A 16,937-nucleotide genomic window follows, 5' to 3' on the forward strand; every position below is an offset into this window, starting at 1 on the left:
AGATTATTCATGATATACAAATTTAAATTTATCTGTGGTTATCTTGGAACAACAAGGAGTAGACGGGGTGTTGGGAGCAACCAAGGTTGACTGCAACATGCTACAGTACTGTCGACTGTCAGTTTGTATGCCGACGAATTGACGCCATGTTCGTTTGACCAGAGACCCGTAGATAGGCGCCGGCGCTCCTTTCTAAACATGTAAAAACGATGATGTAGCGCGGATTAACTGGAAACGAAGGCACGATCTTGGCATGCATGCATGTACCAGGTACTAGCTGTCAAAGAAGCGGCGACGCGCGCTGCCGCTCGCCACGTACGGCGCGTCGCGACAATCGGCGCCATCAGCCGGCCGGAGAAAGCCTGGAGCACCGCCGCATGAGAAGTCGGAAGCTGACACAGCCACCTCACGCGCATACGCCGTCATGGCAGAGTCACACAGCTCTGGCTGGAGACTGGCATGAGAACGCCATTAATCCACCGAACTAGAATAGATAGCTGATGAATCAGACGCGTCACGTCAACTGAACAACAGTCATGTTTTCGCACCCGAATTTGTCAATTCTTGTTTATCCAGCACTGGATCGAAGTTGAAGGACCGAGCAATGCAAGGATCGACGGCCATGGCCACGCACAGTCCAAAGAGAGCTAAGAAAACATGGAGGCTAGGCTAGGCTAGGCTATGGCGCTATGCTGCTAAGCGAGATGGAAGGGGAAGCGGCGAATCTATGTGCATTGCTAGGACGACGACGACGACGCGCGTCACATCCAGTGGTCGTCTTGATCGAAGCCGCCGCCGCCGCCGGGGTACTGATCGAACGGATCGACGCCGCCCAAGCCGAAGCCGCCGGCAGCGCCAGCGCCAGTGCTGGGGAAGAGGCCGCCCCAGCTGGCGTCCATGATGCCATCCATGCCGAACAGGTACATGGGCTCCGGCCACTCCGTCTCCTCCACGCCGGACGCCGCCGGGGCTGAGGCCGAGGAGGAGCAGGACGGCGAGACCACGGACGCGGACCCCGCGGAGGCAGAGGAAACAGCAGAGCCGCAGTTGCTTGCCGCCGCCGTCGGCGGTGGTGGTGGCGGCGCCATGACCATGATCTCGTGCGGCTGGATCGTCGGCGTGATGTCGTCGTCTTGCCCCGCGCCGCCATCCTGCATGCGCTTCCCGCCGTTCTGCGCCGGCTGCTCTTGCACCTGCGGTTCTTTTTCCTGCTCCTGGTCCTGCTCTGGAGGAGGAGGGGCGGGCGGCTCCTGCAATGGCAGGTGGGTGATGGGGTCGATCCCCATCCGGAGGAGCTTCTTGCGGATGTGCGTGTTCCAGTGGTTCTTGATCTCGTTGTCCGTCCTCCCCGGTAGCTGCGCCGCAATCTTGGACCACCTGCGTCATGCCATGCGGTGAGGCAGCGCGTGAAAACAGAGGACCAGTAGTCCGCGGTGAGACGACCCGGAGCCGTTTGATGGCGAACGGAGCCCAGGAAAACCACGAAGAATTTCGCACGCACCTGTTCCCGAGCTGCGCGTGCAGGTCGATGACGAGGCTCTCCTCGTCGTCGGAGAGCAGGCCCCTCTTGAGGTCGGGCCTCAGGTAGTTGGTCCACCGCAGCCTGCAGCTCTTCCCGCACCTCAGCAGCCCTGCGGCAGCGCACGAACCACGCAAACAACGTCAGGGTCAGGGATGGAGCCGAAGCCGGAACCGGAGCGGGGGAGCACAGGAGGCCGGCCAGTCACATCACAACCACATGCATACATGGTGGACTGCAGGGAAATTCTCACTCACCTGCGAGCTTGGGGACGACGCGCCAGCAGCAGTGGCCGTGGGTGAGGAGGAAGCCGACGAGCTTCTGGTCCTCCTCCGCCGTCCACGGGCCCTTCTTCACGCCCACCTTGTCGCAGCACGGCTGCCTCCCCATCTCTCCGGCTCCGAAGGGCCCGAGAAGCACTGCTCAGCCCGCAGCCCCGCCGTCAAACTCAGGTGCTGGCGTGCGGCTCTCTGCGATGGATGGCCTGTGGCCTGCCTGTCTCTGTTCCAGGTAAGCTCGGCGCAGCGCCAGGATCGCATTTATAGAGGGCGTGCGGGAGGCAGGGCTTGAGACTGTCTCCAAACGATGATTCATATTGAGACCTAAATTCTCGTGGACAGTACTGTATCAGTTTCTAATAAAATATTTATATGTGAGACTTATTTTAGGTTATAGTAGAGACACAACCCAAAAATAAATATTATTTCTCCTGTAGACCGATTTATAGAAAGGGTTCTATTTTGGATCAACAAAAATAAATATTAAATCATTTACCTTTAATGCTACCTAAATATGAAATGAGTCTTTATTTTATGTGATATTGTTGGAGATAATGAGGAGAAGGTGGGGGAGCCTGCCTGCTAGTGCTGAGTGCTCGCTGGGGCGGCGGCCCACGTGGCAGCGAGCGTGGGCGAGGCGCGTCCTACGTGTGAGCCCGTCCCTGCGGGCGCCATGCCCCTCGTCATCCTCGTCATCCGGTAAAACTGGCGTTTCGTTGACGATCGGTGGATTCATCGTACGCTCCTTTTTGCCGTGTTTTCTTGCTTTCTTTCTGTGTTAATCTCAGCCTCACTTGCTCTATCGTTCGTGCACTGCACCATAAAGATTTGACTTTCTGGCTCGTTTGCATGGGAGGAGGAAAAACTTTTATTTGTGAAGCGAACAAAATAATGCAGACAAAATGGTTTTAGGCATTCTTGTCGCACTTTTAGCATTTTTTTTGTTGGTACGCAACTATTTATAAACAAAAGTCTGTCTCTGCTGGTAGGCCCGATGTATATGTGCTGAATCATAATGCGAACAAAAGAGGTTTTAAGCCTACTCGTACTCGTCATGTTTGCCCTTCCTTGTGTGTGTTCCAAAGTCTTTTGTTAGCTTGCGATTGTAAAGAGAAGGAAAAACAGAAGTTTGACTTGTTATTAGGGGGCCCTTTCTTCGCGGAGGACTTTTGGCGTATAGTGATAGCTCACTCTCAGTGAATCAAATTTCATATATTTAGGGGTCAAGTTTGTAATGGAGCGGGGAACGGTTGCAAAATTATTTTTCTTCTCACATTTACTTGATTAATTTTACACATTGGTTCTTTGTATTTGACCATAGTTTTTATTTAAATATTCTGTAAATGGGTTGCAATAAATATAATAGGTTTAAAAAAACATGATTTAAGTTGTAGAAATCTTCTAGTACTATAATTTTGATATAAAGTTTGCCTTTCATCTAGCTTGATTTACAAAAGTGATGAATTTTATTGTGTTCCACCTATTTTTACAGGCCGGAAAGCCTAGCCTTAGCCTATAAAAATCGATTTCCAGAGACACAAGCCAGCTCAGAAACTATTTTTAGAGGCGAATTTTGATAGAGTAGTCTCTACCAAAAAGGGAGGCATATCTAAAAATGGTTTTTGTAGTAGTGTATATAACTCAAGTCAGGGCGTTAACAAAATAATAAAGATCAGATATCTAATGGTGTAAAAATTATTTCTTGTGACAATAGATGCCATTGAAATCATAGACTCTAGAGTAAGAACCATGAGTCAAAAGGGATTAGAAGGGTGCAAACTAAATTACATAAAATAGAATGATATATTGCATGAATCATCTTGCTAGATTTAAGATAATCATCCAACACATGATAAAAAAGAACCTAAAGGGTACTAGATAAATAACAACAGTCATGCTTAATTATTAATTCGTTTATTATACCGGGTATGAAAAAGGAATTGTCGCTCCAATGAAAATATTTTGGAAGGTATACATATATTTCTAGCTAGTAAACGTAAGGGTGTCATTGGATCCACTAGCATATAATAGTTAGTTAGATAATAGTTCATAACTAATATTAGCTAGCTAACTATTGTTTGGCTAACTATTGGCTTAGCTGTTATTTGAATCTAGCGCACAAAATGTGGATGCATTGATGGTTTGTCTATAATGTCATTCCTCTTTTAGTTACTATTAGAAGGGCCGCGAATATATTAGGTACTGCTGGTAGGGCATGTGGTAGGGTAGGTGAGGGAGCAAATATGTCTTTTATCAATCTATTAGCTGTTATTTGTTGGGTTATGATAGCTAGTGAAATAGTTGTTAGCTAGGTGTCCAGCTAATAATTAGGTGGCCTATTAGTCACGTCCATTTGAATCTCCATAGATAATTTTTAGCATCTAGTACCTTCGTCCAAAGAAAATGACCTTATAGGTTTAATCAAAGTCAAACTATTGTAAGTTTGACCAATGTATAAAAGTATCTATATATATTTATGATATCATATCAGTATAAGTCAATTTGTTTGTAATATAGTTTCAAAGTATAACTATTTGGTATTATAAATGTTGATACTAACTTAGTCAAATTTAGGATAGTTTGACTTTGACCAAACTTATAAGATAATTCTTTTTGGGGCCAATTAGTTATGTGGTGCTGACCCAATGTGAATTGTGCTCGTGTTGGTCTAGTCGATGGGGTCACAACTCGATCAACATAGGTTCACTAAGGCTCATCCAGACCATCTCATTCCCTACCTGCAACTACAAATGGTCTATCCACATGGCAGGACATCGCGGAACCTACTGTTACTCATGGTGCCAAGTAATACGTCTGGTCCCACAATTACACGTGGTGTGGCGAACTGCAGTGGGTCCCACTGTTGCACGTGGCTGCCACATAGCTCGTTCAGTTTGACATATACACGCGGCAGACCCAGTGGCGGAGCCAGGATTTAAAACTTGTGTATTTCCACTTCTATATCATAAAAAAAATTGAATCCATAGGCTTAAAATATAATTTAGAGTAGTACGTTACCAATAATTAAAATCACAAGATAGTCAAATGACAAATTGTTGAGCTATCCAACTCTAAGATATGTGCGAAAATAATACAGATTAACATAAAAGCACCAGTTTTTTTTACTGTTTTGGGCTCAAAAGCGCAAAAATACTACATATTATAGCATTATACATTTATATATATAAGTATATACACATATATACATAAAAAGTGTACCAAAATAGTTGGGTATTCCCGGGAATACTGAGGAATACCCTTAAATCCGCCCTTGGGCAGACCATGCAAGCCGTTGGATCCCACGGTTACACGAAACATATACATTTGGCAGGTGGTTACGAGACCCACTATTACACGAGACTACCACACAAGCCATTGGGTCCCATAGCTACACATGGTGTATACACGTGGTTGCATTGCCATATAATTCAAACGAGTCCCACATTACACGTGTGTCATGATGGACTTGATCCCACAGTAATACATGATAAGGACAAGGGGGTGCCTAGAGACTTATGACGAAGTGACATTCATTATTATAGTTCGAAAACAGATCATCACATATGAGTAATTGGTTTAATGAAGAAGTCATGTTCGTTACCATTCGAAAACAGAGCATCATAAATGAGCAATTCGAGCGGTGTGTATGATCTGTGATGATATCATGTGCTGTTCAATGACGATATTTGTAAAGATATTAGGCTTCATCATAATAGGCAGTGGCCGAGGACCGTCGCCAATTGATCTATGGCCAACATAGAATTTAGTCATAGTTATGTGTTGTTCTGTAACGCGGTTTTGATTTGTCACTAGAAATTCGGGATGTGAACATTTCTACTAGTGCACCGTTGAGAAGATGTTCCATGTAGATTTCGATGAGGCCTCCTCACCTTCCTTCTCTGCTACCAACATGGACTAGGTCAGTAGCAATGGCATCTTGATGCGGTACTGCACAGCCGGAGCCGGCGCGATATTATAGTTGTAGGGATTTGCTAATATTATTGGTGCAATCTGTGTGCACGAACTTTTGTTTGTATGGATGTAAAGATGTTGTTGTTGTTGTCTATTGCAAATTTGTGATTTTTTTAATGAAATGAAATGGTGCACAACTGTTAAGAGGATGCAGGCCTCTGGACATGCCGCTTCCGGCGTGAGGAAGCTAATGTTTGTAAATTGTAATTTCTAGTGCACTATTTTCATTCAAGCAATGTAATCGCGCTATAAGGAGAATGATGTACTAGATGACAATAAAACCTTGCTTACCTATTGGGCTAGCGGGGGACTATAAGTTCTGTTTGGCAGCAATCAGCTAGAGCTAATTGCTACAGTGTCAGAAGAAGCGCATCAACTTTTAGTTCATTGGACCGAAGAGATAAAAGAAGCTTCTATGAACAATGGTGTGAATAGTAAGCAAAGAGGAGGAGCCGAAGTTGCTTAATATATACCTTGTCTACGGACCTAATATTAGAGCAAGGGACAAACTTCTAGAGTTGCTCTAAGTGAAATCATTTTGAAATCTCACCAAATTTCATAGGAAAATACACTAATGACACAAAATTAATATAGTTAGATACCATATACATCATATTTTTATGTTATACATTTTTATTGGCATAGATATTCTTTTATGTATAATTGGTCAAACTAAGAAAGTTTGACTTAGGATAACTCCTAAAATTGATTTAATTTATGGACGGAGGATGTAGTTAACAACCGCTGCACTATGTCAGTGTGGTGACAAGCTAATTTGTGTAACGAATTTTCATAGAATTACCACACAAATTGTACCTGCATCGGCCACCAGAGCTTACCTTTCTCTAGGTTGACACGCACGGCACGTCTTGATCCCCACGCATGCCAGCGTGAGTGCTCGCATGCATGCGAAGCGCCCTGGCCAGCCACACAAACCTATGTGACCTTCAAAGAGATGTACGTAGCGTGATCTTATAAAAAGGTTTAATTTTGCAGATACTATAAGTAACATGTGAAATTAAAGGTCTATATGTTTCAGCTATGAGTTATGAAAAAACTTGCTATAAAAAAGTTGTTGTGTGCTATATAAATTATGTTGCGAAAATCTTATAAATTCTTTGGCCAAAACAACTATAAAACTTTGGGTCGGGCTAGCCCCCGGACGTTTGGATGGACGCGCACGTCCAGACGCCCCTACTGCTGCTTGCTCTGCTACACGTGCCTGCTACTGCCTGCTCTGCTGCGCCGTATCGCTGCTGCTACGCTTGTCGTATGGTAGGGACCGCCTGCGCCCGCTCCGTATCACGCACATGGGACCGCATGCGCCTGCTATGAAACACTTGCAGCATGAAAAGCACCTCCTGCAACATACGTATGAAGCAGATGATACATTTGGAACATACGCTTGTAACATATGTGTATAGCCACTGCAACATATGCAACATACAGATAAAACATGCAAAATACGTCTGAAGTAGATGAAACATTTTGAATAGATACTTGCAACATACATTTATAGTCATAGGAACATCTGTAAGATCCTGATCTACTTTTGCAACATCCATATGAAACCCTTGCAACATACCTTTGAAACACCTGAAACACATGACACATACGTCTACAACATATGCTTTCAGTGTAACTTCGGCAGGCGGCGCGATGAACTGGCACAATGGAGGAGGCCCTGCGAAACGTCCACAGTAGGCGGGCACGCGACGGCTAGGGCGAATCCGCGCGGGCGGGAGCGAGCAATGACATGGGGTGCGCGAAGCGAGCGGCACGGGCATGGGCGCGGAGCGTGCGTGGAGCGGTCCGTCCGGTCGGATGCCCGCCCGCTTCTTAGTATTACCGTAAAACTTACCCCTCTCTCTCTCTTCTTTGAAACAACTCTAAAACTTCTCTTTACACCTATTTCTCTTTTATCTTATTTTGAAATAGATGTCAAACGTCTATCTATTTCCATCCATTTAGAAAAACAGAAGTGGAAAGTCAAAAACAAAATTCAAGTTGCAGCGAAAATGTATATTACATGCTTTAAAAAAACAGCTTCTGATTTTACCCGTTTGGTTGACATTCTACATTTTAACCGCTAAAGCACTTTTTAGAAACTAAACCAAACATAGCTCAAACCTATTTGCAGCTTAGCGGGCAACCCCGCGAACTAGTCTATAGATAGATTCACACGGAGCATAGCTGTCTTGTCCTTATCTTCTGCATCCCTATGACTTGTCTAGCAGCGTTCTGTGGATCGGACTCGAAGTTATGCAATCAGGTGACGGTATAAGAATATAAGACGGACTGAATCCCTAACACAGCCAGGGCCGGCTCTACAATTGTAAGGGCCCTTGGACAAGCAAGACTATAAGGACCCGTTGAACTATGTAAAGACCAAATAATAAAAGTTAATTTGCAGCATATACTTAGTTTGTATAAAAGATAATGATAGTACAACAAGAAAATTAAAAGAACAATAATTGTTATGATCACCTCAAATAAAAATATAATGCTTCAGTGCCTTGTAAAAAACCGTCTTTAGGCATTTATTGATGCAAAATCTTTAAGAACGATATGAAGATCAATGTGGTCCAAAACATTCTTCCTAATATTTTACTTTTCGCATCACCCGACAAATGTTTCTTAGGCAGCATCTAATAAGTATCTAAATAAATACATTGAATTAGAACTTTATAACCCTACCTTTGTACAAGTAAAGCGCATACACAAAACAATTAAACAAATAAGAAAAAAATAGGCTTCAATACGATAATGTCCCTGGCGCTAGCTTCCAGAGGTCCAAGTAAAAAATTGGAAATTAGAAAATACTAATCGGTCATGGGTATTAGCAGGGGCAGAGCTAGAGCAAATACGAGGGGGTGCATCTTGCCTTGGGTGCAATGGTCTATGAGATATGGGTGCAAATATAGTGAAAATTTACCTCTTTCTACTGTGTTTTTCAGTGGGCCCAGTACTTTGAATATAGCTCTGCCATGGGTACTGGCATGTTGGGGTTGCTTATTGTGATCGCATCTGCTGTTCGCTGTCCTTGCATGTAGTTGCAGCTCACGCCGTCGTGGCACCATGGCGGTGTGCTGGTGTGCGGTGCGTCGGCGACCACGTCGGGTGAGTCGGTGTCTCCACGCAAGAATAGCGCATCCACGTCGATGAGCATGAACAGGAAGCGTCGGCGCCGGCGGAAAACGAATGCTAGCTCGTCGCTCGATCCGCGGCCTGCGCGGCAGAATAAAAATAGGTAGGTATGGTACGGCATGGGCTAATGTTTGTTCGGCCTTTGAAAGCTAATGCTAAATAAGAAATTATATCTACTGATTACTTATATGCTCTTGGCCCCCTAGCTCCTTGGGCCCCTGCGGTCGCACCGGTTGCCCTCCCCTAGAGCCGGGCCTGAACACAGCATAGATTGACCATGTGTTTCCGATAGTGACAAACGAAATTCCTCGGAGAAATTTTCTCCTATGACGGACTAAGCCGGTGACGAAGACGATGTCGATCGAGAAGTCGACGCAGGAGTCTCAGTGTGTACCACCAAACTCAAAACGCACGGTGGTGCCAATCCTGCCTGCCTCCCGTGTAGTAGAACGATGTCAACGAGTGTCTTCTTGGGAACATGACCGTACATCCGATCCACGGTTCCCCGAGCGTCGCCGCCCGCGCCACCCGATCAGCAGACGGCTCTAGCACGAGGCGTTCGCGGTCGCAGTCGCCGTCGTCGCCCTCTGACTCGCACTTCAGCCTTCAGAGTCCAGAAGACGGTTTGACATTGACACTACATCCGCGGGCAACGGGCCCCCGAAAATATCGTCTGTGCCCGTGCACGACGCGGAGAAAGAATGAAGTGAACCCCCGACGTGTGGCGTCGACGCGGCGGCTGGACTGGACGCGCGCAACGCTTGGCTCTCTCCGTCGTCCACCGCTCGGCGTGACACTGTAATGACCGGGATGAGTGGAGGAAGAGTTGGACGAATCGGTGAGCTTTATTGCGAACTGAACAGCCTTTGTATACAGGAGCGGATGACCGTTGAAGAATGTAACTCTTCCTCCACTCATCCCGGTCATTACAATTGGTACTCAGAGCCTATCGATTTGAGGGAAAAAAATTTCCTCAATAGATCCATTCCGTTCTGGCGCCGAAGCGGAAACCCACCAAAATCCAGATCGAGATGGCGGCTTCGATTGAGGACCTCAAGACAGCCATGGATTCCATGGCGCAGCAGCTCGTCGGGGTCTAGGATATGGCGAAGCAGTTCGCGGGATTCCAGCAGGTCATGGCGACTACGCTCGACAAGCTCAACGACTTGGAGGCGTGGCGGACGATTGCGGAGACGAACATGGGGTCGATGATTCAGCAGTCCAAGGATACCTCAACCTAGGTGCAACAGTTGGAGGCGCGTCCTCCCCCACCGCCTCCGCCTCCACCACCGCCCGTGTCGGCGCAGCTTCCTCAACCTCCGCCGATCCTGATGCCGCGCCCACCTCCACTCCAGCAGTTGCCGATGTCTCAGGTGCCCAACCCGCTCACGGCTCCGCCGCTGCATCACGCAGCAGGGTGGTTCGATCTGAATGTGGCACCGACATCGGCTTCGACATCTCAATCGCCCAATGGGCACAGCCAGCGACACGAGCACCGGGTTGTTGGCGGCGGGGCCCCAGCACCTTGTCGCCGCACCCGGTCACGGGTATGCCTACCGACCTCAACCCTCACGCCTTTCCATCGCCTGAATTCGAGCACTTGCAGTCGATTCGATCTCCTCCGGTGCCCAAATTTGATTTCCCCAAATTCGATGGGGACAACCCGCGACTGTGGCGTGATCATTGTGTTCTCTTTTTCGAGGTCTATGGAGTTCACTCGGCGATGAGGACGAGATTTGCAGCTCTCAATTTCACGGGTTCGGCTACGACATGGCTGTAGATGATGGAACGCCATGGTCGGATCACAGATTGGGATCATCTCTGTGAACTGGTGTTCGCCAAATACGACAAGGATTAGTGCCAGCGTCAGTTAAAGGCATTGGAAACTCTGAAGCAAACTGGATCGGTTGCTGAATATCAGGCTCAGTTTGAGAAACTAGCACATGGCATTCTGTTATATAACCCATCTTATGATCATGTGTATTTCGTCACCAGATTTCTCTCAGGCCTCAAGGAGGAGATCAGAGCGCCGATTGCATTGCACCGACCACGTGATGTGGATATGGCGAGTGCCTTGGCACTATTGCAAGAGGAGGAGCTAAATGCTGCAAGGAACAAACCCTTTTGGCGGTCTTTCCCTAAAGGGGTTGACAAGGTGCTTGACAAGGTGGGGATGGGTGGGATGGAAAAGCCGGCAGTAAAACTTCAGAAATCGGACGCTGACGATAAGTTGGCTTCGCTCAAGCAATATCGGCGTAAGAACGGCCTCTGTTTCAAATGCGGAGGTAAATGGGGTCCTACTCATTCTTGTCCTGAGCATGTTCCACTACATGTGTTGGAAGAGTTGTGGGATGCCTTGGATTTGGCTGCATCTGACCAATCTGTAGATGTTCAGTCTGAAGACTTAACAGCTGAAGATTCTGTATGTGCATTACAGTGGCCGTAGTCTGACCGGTCTGTTAAGAGAAATACTCTGAAATTGCTTGCTCGTATTGGGAAGCATCAAGTCCTGGTGTTAGTTGATTCGGGAAGTGTGGGCACTTTTGTCAGTGACAAGCTGGTCAGCACATTGGGCTTAACCACTGAACTCTGTCATCCAGCCACCTTCAAAGCTGCTGATGGGGGGGGACAGTAACCACTTAGCTGATAGACTCTTAGAACTAGCAAAACATTCTTCAGCGGTCATTCGCTCCTGTATACAAACGTTGTTCAGTTCGCAATAAAGCTCACCGATTTGTCCAACTCTTCCTCCACTCATCCCGGTCATTAATTCATCCACAACTAGCATAGGATGCTTGTGCTTCATGGTTATAGCATTGAGGTGATGGTAGTCGACACAAAATCTCTGTGGCCCATCTTTCTTGCGTACCAACAGTACTGGGGAGGCGAAGTCACGGGTGCTTGGCCTGACAACCCCAGTTTGCAGCATCTGCTGAACCTGAGCCTCAATCTCATTCTTTTGAATCAGAGAGTAATGATATGGCCTAATCTTGACCGGCTGTGCCTCTGGTAAGAGCTTGGTCTTGTGATCAGCTGCTCGTGAAGGAGGTAGCTGAGATGGTGTACTGAATAACTGAGCATATTGTTGTAATAACTGCTGAATCTGTTGTGGCACTTGCGCAGTTTCAGTAGCCTGAATGGAGCTAAGAGACTGATAGTTGTCCAACAATAGAGATTCTGGTAGTTCAGAGCACATTTGTAGGCAGCAGGTGACACCTCCATATTGTATCAGACTAAGGAGCTTCTTGGGTCCAATGGTTGGACACCTATCCACCTTATCCTGAATACCACACAGTGCTAGTCTCTTCCCATTCAAGGTCACCCTCATATGTTTTGTCTTGTAATCAACCCAGATAGGACTGACTGCCTCTAGCTAGTCCCCACCAAGGATCATATCATAACACTGCAGGTTCAATACTCTAGCATCTGATTTGAACTTGTGGCCCTGAACACCCCACTGCAAGGCTGGCACTCTTTCAGAACACTGCATTTGCCCCCCATCAGCAGCTTTGAAGGTGGCTGACTGACAGAGTTCAGTGGTTAAGCCCAATGTGCTGACCAGCTTGTCACCGACAAAAGTGCCCACACTTCCCGAATCAACTAACACCAGGACTTGATGCTTCCCAATATGAGCAAGCAATTTCAGAGTATTTCTCTTAACAGACCGGTCAGACTGCGGCCACTGCAATGCACATACAGAATCTTCAGCTGTTAAGTCTTTGAACTGAACATCTACAGATTGGTCAGATGCAGCCAAATCCAAGGCATCCCACAACTCTTCCAACACATGTAGTGGAACATGCTCAGGACAAGAATGAGTAGGACCCCATTTACCTCGGCATTTGAAACAGAGGCCGTTCCTACGCCGATATTGCTTGAGCGAAGCCAGCTTATCATCAGCGTCCGATTTCTGAAGTTTTACTGCCGGCTTTTCCATCCCACCCATCCCCACCTTGTCAAGCACCTTGTCAACCCCTTTAGGGAAAGACCGTCAAAAGGGTTTGTTCCTTACAGCATTTAGCTCCTCCTCTTGCAATAGTGCCAAGGCACTCGCCATATCCACATCACGTGGTCGGTGCAATGCAATCGGCGCTCTGATCTCCTCCTTGAGGACTGAGAGAAATCTGGTGACGAAATACACATGATCATAAGATGGGTTATATAACAGAATGCCATGTGCTAGCTTCTCAAACTGAGCCTGATATTCAGCAGCCGATCCAGTTTGCTTCAGAGTTTCCAATGCCTTTAACTGATGCTAGTACTGATCCTTGTCGTATTTGGCGAACACTAGTTCACAGAGATGATCCCAATCTGTGATCTGACCATGGCGTTCCATCGTCTGCAGCCATGTCGCAGCCGAACCCATGAAATTGAGAGCTGCAAATCTCGTCCTCATCACCGGGTGAACTCCATAGACCTCGAAAAAGAGAACACAATGATCACGCCACAGTCGCGGGTTGTCCCCATCGAATTTGGGGAAATCGAATTTGGGCACCGGAGGAGATCGAATCGACTGCAAGTGCTCGAATTCAGGCGATGGAATGGCGTTAGGGTTGAGGTCGGTAGGCATACCCGTGACCAGGTGCGGCGGCAAGGCGCTCGGGGCCCCGCTGCCAACAACCCGGTGCTCGTGTCGCTGGCCGTGCCCATTGGGCGATTGAGATGTCGAAGCCGATGTTTGTGCCACATTCAGATCGAACCACCCTGCTGCGTGATGCAGCGGCGGAGCCGTGAGCGGGTTGGGTACCTGAGACATCGGCAACTGCTGGAGTGGAGGTGGGCGCGGCATCAGGATCGGTGGAGGTTGAGGAAGCTGCACCGACACGGGCGGTGGTGGAGGCGGAGGCGGTGGGGGAGGACGCACCTCCAACTGTTGCACCCGAGTTGAGGTATCCTTGGACTGCTGAATCATCGACCCCATGTTCGTCTCTGCAATCGTCCGCCACGCCTCCAAGTCGTTGAGCTTGTCGAGCGTAGTCGCCATGACCTGCTGGAATCCCGCGAACTGCTTCGCCATATCCTGGACCCCGACGAGCTGCTGCGCCATGGAATCCATGGCTATCTTGAGGTCCTCAATCAAAGCCGCCATCTCAATCTGGATTTTGGTGGGTTTCCGCTTCGGCGCCAGAACGGAATGGATCGATTGAGGATTTTTTTCCCCTCAAATCGACAGGCTCTGAGTACCAATTGTAATGACAGGTATGAGTGGAGGAAGAGCTGGACGAATCGGTGAGCTTTATTACGAACTGAACAGCGTTTGTATACAGGAGCGGATGACCGCTGAAGAATGTTTTGCTAGTTCTAAGAGTCTATCAGCTAAGTAATTACTGTTTCACCCCCTTTCTCTCCTAACACCCCGGCGGCTTATATAGCCAGCAGCCGTAGCTGTCAAGTAATCCTCAACTACTCATCATCAACCGTCTATGATGGCCACGCCACAATCCTAAAGTCACTGCATCGCGGGTCCACCTGTCGGTCATAACAGACACGTAGGGTATCACGTCCGGCGCACGCCAGCGATGTTTCCAGCAGCCAGCTAGCCCCCACGAACGCAGGCCAAAGATCTCGTGCGATCCATTCCCACAAAAGCAGAGGCCGTCGTGGTGCGAGTGCGATGCGACGCAAGCCCGTCCCGGGCCGGGGCAGGGCAACCTAGCTGCTAGCTTCTGGACGTTTCCCCGTTTCGCCCGGTTGTGGCACGCAAAATGCCCTCCTGTTTACTCCGTCGGCTGGGGAGTCGCCTTGCGTGCTGGCCGCGTCGCTGCAAGCCCGTGCGATCGGGCGTGGGACGCTTCTGGTTTATGGGGTAAACGGGACGGGACAGCGACAACATATGTGTTCGTGCCTGGCGTGACCCGTCGACGTCGGCTTAGGTGGTCAGTCACGGACCAGCAGTGCCGGTACAGCCCTCCGATGATCTTGTCATTACGGCCCCTGTTGACTATGTATAAAATTTTATAATATATAGGTGCTAATTTTACTTGTAAAATGAAAGAAAAATCAATAATATATTTTTAATTTAACATGTCTGATAATTATCGAGGAACAATATAGATTAAGGAATATATTTGTAGATGTATGATAATTATCGAGGAATAATGTAGATTAAAAAAATAATATATTTGTTTTCTTTTCTCACCCATGACAAATGTTTCTTAGGTAATATTATAAAATTCTAACATGTAAATTAGAAGAAAAATATGACTATATGGGTACAAAGTACTAGAAGTCTGGAATACTATACAAATAATTAATTTAAATTAAAAATAAAAAGAAAAAATACCTTGGGCCTAAACAACTAAGAGAATCGGAGGCGCAAAAAAAAACTAAGAGAATCGGTGATCGCAATTCATAAGAAGCAAAGAATCAAGATGTCGTCGTCGTAGAGCCTTGCCTGGTCGCCGTCCTCGTGCGCTGTATCCGTGTCTCCAGTGTTCTAGCTCTTCGCGGCGGCGTGGCTCGCCAGCTCCGCGCGTGTAAGGCGCACGTCCCGAAGTTACTATCAGAGTGTGTTATGTGCAGCGTGACTCCTCGCCTCCTCTCTACCCGAGGGCCGTGGGGAAAGAAAACTAGGGAAAAAATGTCAATGTTGTCTTTTTAGACCGCTTAGCCAGTTCTATGTCTCTCTTCTTATTAGTTTGCTAATACCTAATAGACTATAGGACTTGAGGGTTTGTATATCTGGGCTTGGGCCCTCAGCCGTCGCACCTCATGGCCTACCCTTAGGACCGGCACTGCAGACCGGAATATGGTTTGCAAAGCGAGGTTGGAATGTTCCAGACAAAAATGCAGGTGCCAGTAGGGCTGAAAACGAAGCGCTGACATTGTGTAGGCGTCAGCGCGGTGGATTAGCGTATGTTTAACTCAATACTTAGTTCCGTTTTTAAATTAAGGCCTTGTAGGTCGGCTAAGCTAACTGCTGGAGTCGGCTAAGCCAGTTAGCCGACTATTAGCTCGGGGCTCGCGCGGCTTGCTTTCTTCTCCACGTGTTCCCTTCCTTCGCTATCATGTCACGTCAATTGACCTCTAACACGTATATGATGTTTATAACTTGTTAGAGATGCCCACGAACACTCTTAAGTGTCACACATATAACTAAATTAGTCCAATGCTGTTTGGATACATGATTAAATAAATAGCTAGAATCATTTGTTGCTCTTCCCTATTCTGTGCTCTTCACTGTGCTGGTGTAGCGACCCACTGTGCTGCTGCTGCCTGCACGCACAGCGCAGCTCTGCTGGTGGCACGCGGTGGTGCTGCTGCGCTACTTCAGTAATCAATACTACTAGCTGTTATTACGTTGCTTTGAAAACACTTGTGGATACGTTCACGACCACACCACCCCCAGCGGCATCGCCGTGCTCAGGACGAGCAGCACCCTCCGCCGCCATCCTGTCACTAGAACCTGCCCCTCATAGGGCGCAGGCTCGGCACCCTTGGTTCAGTCCTCTTTAGCACCAGCAACCGCCGCTAAGGAAGAAGGCAGCAGGGGAAGGAGAACAACAAAGGAAGAGCGAAATAAGGAACCGGTAGAGGTCCGGTTGGGGAGATTCAGAGTTTAGAATTGAGTGGTTCAAAGTTGTTACATCCCACTCACACCATCCTACTTATCTCCTTCGCTCATGGGCCTGCTCGCGCACACATTACATGACCACTCAAGGTCCAAAGTACTAAATAGCGGCTGTAGCGGCCGCTATGGCAACCACAATCACTACAAGGTTTACCCCCTGATGCAACGGCCAAAAAATGTTGCAATCAATCACTGTAACCGTGGTATAAAGTTTGCACCACGGTTCATTTTGGTGTTGCAATAGGTTTTCCCTTATTGCAACACAATGGAGTGTTGTTGCAACACAATAGAGTGTTGCAAGACATAGTATAAGCAACCACCGTGGGTGTTGTAAACGTAACTATTGCAACAAACCCGGTGTTGCCAGAGATACATGTTGCCACATACTCAAAGAGTAGCAATAGGTCCACTAGCAATAACAATGGATGTTGCCATAGACATTATTGCCACG

At 47.5% G+C, this 16,937-nt stretch overlaps 1 protein-coding gene across 1 annotated transcript; it reads right to left on the reverse strand.

Annotated features, from left to right (window-relative positions):
- Positions 1-554: 554 nt before the first annotated feature.
- On the reverse strand, positions 555-2,008 carry LOC136521790 (transcription factor MYB20-like). The gene is made up of 3 exons (XM_066515561.1): positions 1,777-2,008; positions 1,502-1,631; positions 555-1,377 (listed from the first exon to the last, which is right to left on the reverse strand). The coding sequence occupies exons 1-3, from the start codon at positions 1,907-1,909 to the stop codon at positions 762-764; spliced, it is 879 nt and encodes a 292-aa protein (XP_066371658.1). The 5' UTR covers positions 1,910-2,008; the 3' UTR covers positions 555-761.
- Positions 2,009-16,937: the final 14,929 nt, after the last annotated feature.

This window comes from Miscanthus floridulus, chromosome 18 (assembly GCF_019320115.1).
Source record: "Miscanthus floridulus cultivar M001 chromosome 18, ASM1932011v1, whole genome shotgun sequence".
NCBI classification, from domain to species: Eukaryota; Viridiplantae; Streptophyta; class Magnoliopsida; order Poales; family Poaceae; genus Miscanthus; species Miscanthus floridulus.